At 36.9% G+C, this 5,171-nt stretch overlaps 1 protein-coding gene across 1 annotated transcript in view; it reads left to right on the top strand.

Annotated features, from left to right (window-relative positions):
• The window catches only part of DECR1 (2,4-dienoyl CoA reductase 1, mitochondrial), a 47,017-nt gene that overhangs the window by 16,589 nt on the left and 25,257 nt on the right, over positions 1 to 5,171 (top strand). The window contains exons 3-5 of the mRNA XM_011937070.1: positions 735 to 792; positions 912 to 998; positions 2,732 to 2,879. Of these exons, the coding sequence (XP_011792460.1) occupies positions 735 to 792; positions 912 to 998; positions 2,732 to 2,879 (293 nt within the window). The remainder of the gene's footprint in view (positions 1 to 734; positions 793 to 911; positions 999 to 2,731; positions 2,880 to 5,171) is intronic.

Genomic DNA, 5,171 nt, shown 5'->3' with positions numbered 1-5,171 from the left:
GGATTACAGGCGTGAGCCACCACATCCGGCCAGTACTTTCATTTTCTATAAAATAAACAGATATTTCAAAATATCTATTATTGTGATGAATATAGGAAGGGTAAGACCGTGTGGAAGGAATTTCTTCTTATTGGGTACCCTATAAGCTCTAAGTCTGAGGCTTTAGAGACTGGTTTAAAAATCCACCCCTTCACCATTTTGAATGGTGTAAAATTTTGGGTGGGCCAAGTAGTCATCCAAACAACGGTTACTATGTCATTTGCAATTGCAGATTGGCCAGAATATTTTTGTTTTTACATTGTAAAGTTTTTAAGAGTTTTAAAATATTATTTTCATTTTAATAATAATTTCTGTTCATAGATTTCTTTTGTAGAATGTGAGACTGTGTGAATAAATGTAGACTCTTTGAACCCATAAATTTAGTACAAAACCTACTAACATTAAACCATGAATATATTTTCTTTGTAAAGCTGGCTTATTAAGGAATAATTTAAATCTGTGAGTAGATAATGTTAAAGTAACTGGTTTAAAAGTGACTAATTCAATAAATTAGTATCAAATATATAAAAATGATCTAAATTTGACTTTTAGAAAAAATTCACATTGATTTTTGTATATAAATAACATCTATACTTTCTCAGAAATGCTTTTCTTTAAGCTATGAATTATCTGTATTCTTCAGTTTATGAAATTGAAAAATATAATATGAAGTCATATAAGGTGTTTATTTCTAGGAAGATGGATGTTTTGAAAGCTACCGCAGAACAAATTTCTTCTCAAACTGGAAATAAGGTACATTAAAAATCAGTTATTTAATTTAGATTTAGGAATTATAACATGTTCAAATAATTTGTTCATGTGTTTGGTTTAAGAAACCTGGAAAATGTCATTTTCTTTTTGTTATTTTGCAGGTTCATGCAATTCAGTGTGATGTGAGGGATCCTGATATGGTTCAAAACACTGTGTCAGAACTGATCAAAGTTGCAGGACATCCTAATGTAAGTGTAGTGATGATGAAGCCGAACTGCCAGACACTTGATGTTGATAACACCCAACAACTTGTACAAAGGAAATAAAATGTTGATACTGATGTAGGACAGGCAAGTCCCAGTCTGGGGCTTAGCCTGGGAAGGTTCTTGGCTTTACCCAGGAAAGAATTCAAGGATGAGCTGGTGGTAGAAGAGAACAGCTTTTCTGAAGCAGCAGCAGCAGTGGAATGGATCTGTGACTGTTCCTTCAGAGCAGGGCAACCCCATAGTCAATGTGCTGGGCATAGCAGTTGAGAGGCAGTTTTATAGTCATATTTATACCCACTTTTAATTACATGCAAATTAATTAGGTTTATGCAGAAATTTCTAGAAAAGGGTTGGTAACTTCTTAGTCATCAGTTCGTTGCCATGGAAAGGGCAGTAACTTGCTGGCATTGCCATGGCAATGGTAAACAAACAGTGCATTGGTGGGTATATCTAAAGAGGGGGTGCTTTCATCTAGGACTTGGTTTAAGTAGTCCTCAATCTGGTCCTGTGCTGGAGCTCTGGCTTCAGAGTTAGGCCCACCTCCTACCTCAATATGAGCAAGTGCTGTGTTGAGAAGCACCTATTTTCTGTCCCTAGGAAAATGCCAGTTCTGCTAAAGCAAAGAACGGAGTAGAAAGACCGCTACACGACTTCCTTTCAGGAATACTTAAAGAATCCATTTATGATTGATCAGAAAACAAACTTGATTTCACTTTATTTAATAAGATGATGAAATAACAAGAGCAGTTCAAGAGCATAGCATTGAGTTTAAATGATTGATGCTTTTTGCTTCTGCTAATAACTTTTGATTGTCTTCCTCAGTGGAGAACAATATAAACATGAAAAACTGTAAGAAATTCAAAATTTCTCCTTTTAAAACCTGAAATATGCACGAATATTTTGCTGTTGCTTGGTACATTTACTGGAGAGAAGCCATTTCTTCCAGTAGTCTCAAAGATAGCACTTTCTATGATAAAGATATTTTCAGAACCAATAACTTTGAATCTCCTGTAGAACTAGCCAGAATCTTTATTGATGGTAAATAGATCATCAACCACAAGCTGCATTGGTTAAGTTAAACTAAAATGACACCAGAAACAAAAAGACATTTCTTGAGATTCTTTGAAATAAAATAGAGTCACATGGTAAATATGTTTATCTGTATTAATTTTCTTTTTTTTTTTAACCTTTTAAAATTTTATTCATTTATTTTGAGACAGGGTCTTGCTCTGTCACTCAGGTTGGAATGCAAGTGGCACAGTCATGGCTCAGTGGAGCCTTGACCTCCTGGGCTCAAGCAGTACTCCCACCTCAGCCTCCCAAGTAGCTGGGAATACAGGCATGTGCCTCCACACCCAGCTAATTTTTAAAAGAAAATTTTTGTAGAGATGAGGTCTTGCTTTGTTGCCCAGGCTGGTCTTGAACTCATCCCAAAGTGCTGGGATTACGGGCATAAGCCCCTGCACCCTTTTAGTTTTCCTAATAACAGAATCTACCCTAATTTAAAGATGGCTTAGGATTCTGAAATTTGGTAACTAACATAGAAGGTTTTCACATACTCAGACTACCAAATCTCATGGTATTGTTTCGTAGGTAACTGTGAACTTCAACTTTATTGTATTATTTCTATTAATACATTTCAGAAACAAAAACCCTGCAGAGAAAATGTTTTTCCTCATCTAAAGTTTCTGTAACTTGCCTTGTCCATTTATTAGATTGTGATAAACAATGCAGCAGGGAATTTTATTTCTCCTACTGAAAGACTTTCTCCTAATGCTTGGAAAACCATAACTGACATAGTTCTAAATGGCACAGCCTTTGTGACACTAGAAATTGGAAAACAACTAATTAAAGCACAGAAAGGTATGTTTATTTGCTTTTCTCATATTTATTTGACTCCTATGTGTGCAAGGTTCTGTGCTAAGCTCTGTGATACTTTAAAAGTCAGTGAGACAGTCTGCAGTTGTACAACTCACAATGTAATGGAGAAAAATGATATTTAAATAATAACTATGTATTACAATTTGAGCAGTAATAAATATATGTTTCAAGTGCATTGGCAATCCAGGGACAGGAATGACTAACTCTCTCTAGGGTCAGTGATCAGGTTGAGGAACAAGATACAACTTAAGCTGAAAGTTCAAAGATCTAGATGTAGAGAAAGAGGAGGGAAAGGACATGTGAATGTCCATGGATAGAGGCCTGGTGGAGAGGAGGAGCATAAGTACATAGGGAATGATGAAAAACTTAATGTTATTAGAGATGGGGAGAGGAGTAGGAAATAACTTTGGGAAGGTGAGTTGGAGTGTAATTGGGAAAGTTCTCAATACCAAAATAAGGAGTTTAATGTTAATTCTGAAAGAAATAGTATTTTTGTATGGATTTCCATTGAAGGTGGAACAAATAATGTGACTTGATTGGAAAGGTTAGTGACAACAAGATGGATGATGGAAGGAGTGCTATTCAGGAGGATTTGATTTTTCTTTTAGCATGTGGCTAGATTGCATGGGAGATAAAGTAGAAGACATTTAGAAGATGAGATCAACAGGCCTTATTGATTTGATGAGAGTGTTTTCAGATGGGATGAAGAGTCTGAATGACGTTAATACCACTGAGATTAAGAACACTGGAGGGAAAATAGATTTAGAAGGAACTTACTGGGAGAACATTTTTATTAGTATTATGAATAATTACTTTACAAAAGTTCATAGGTACATGAATAGCAAACATGTCTAATGTATATATGTGTGTGTATTCACATATATCTAGAACCAGCATAGATTTATTCACCTGACACACACTTACTAATGACTTTTGGGTAGCAGGCCCTATACTCATGCTCAAAGCAGAGGTGGACAAGACTCTGTCCCTGAATAATTTGGGGAACCGGAAGGATGGGAGTATTTTCTGAGAGAAGGTGGAGAGTATTCTAAACAAGGAAAATAAAGAAGAGTTCTCATGCTCCTCAGCGGGTGTCCTTTGAGGGCTGAGGGGCGGAAAGAGGGCATGGAGCTGGCCAGGTTTCTCGCTCTGGTTCAGAAACCTTTGCCTTACAAGGTTCAATTTCTTCTTTTGTGCAGCACAGGTGATCCTAGCACCAGCTTGAGATAGGGTATAGGAGCAGAGAGATGCTGCAGAGGCACTACCTCTGTGTGTGTGTGTGTGTCTGCTCACACACACTAATAGCTTCCATCCTTTCTATGCACTCATTGAAATTGAAATTCCTGGTTACTCATTTCCATGACGGCAGAATGGATGTGATTTATAATTGGAGTTTGGATGATAAGTGTTTGATTTTTTTTTTCCATGGGGGGCGGGAAGATGGATAGGAGTGGGAAGGGGGACAGGAAAGAGTGTGACTCCTCTCTCTTCCCTTCTCTGTCTGAGGAACCTTGATCTCTGTATCTGTCCTGTGTCTCTGCCTCTGATTCTCTCGCCCTACGCCTTGCTCATGTCTCAATCTCATTCTCTACTGCTCTGCCTCTGTCAGCTCCTCATTTTTGGTTCTCTGTTTCTCTCTTCATATGTCTCTTTTGTTTCTTTGTCCTTCTTTGCCTCATTGTCCCTTATTTCTTCCCTTGCTCATCTCTGTGACACTTGATTTCTGTCTGACTCTCCCTTCTTTCCTCATTATTGTCTTTCATTTTAACATAGACTCTGATCTATTTTTGTTCATCACATTGGATTAAAATTATATGGGCTTCATTAAAAATATATTAGATAAGATACCTTTTTAAAAGATGGAAGCCAGTTTTTATTCTTCCAAGATTCCTGTCAGTTATTGATGCTGTAAGCTGACAGAGCTTAGAGAACTTGGACCACTGGACTGAGGGGAGTAAACGGTAAAGGGTTTGTCCTGGTACTGGATCGACAGCCAAGGAACTGAAGCGTGACATTTTTAACAATATCATGTCTTCCAATCTTGCAACATGGTATCTCTCACCATTTATTTAGGTCTTCTTTAATTTCTATCAGCAGTGTTTTGCACAGGCATTGTACAAGTTTTGTTAACTTTCTCCCAAAGTATTTAAATTTTTGGTGCTATTGCAAATGGCACTGTTTTCTTTTCTTTTTTTTATTATACTTTAAGTTCTAGGGTACATGTGCATAACGTGCAGGTTTGTTACATATGTATACTTGTGCAATGTTGGTGTG

This window comes from Colobus angolensis, unplaced genomic scaffold (assembly GCF_000951035.1).
Source record: "Colobus angolensis palliatus isolate OR3802 unplaced genomic scaffold, Cang.pa_1.0 Scaffold16, whole genome shotgun sequence".
Taxonomy (NCBI): Eukaryota; Metazoa; Chordata; class Mammalia; order Primates; family Cercopithecidae; genus Colobus; species Colobus angolensis.
This window is presented reverse-complemented; position numbering and strand designations above follow the sequence as displayed.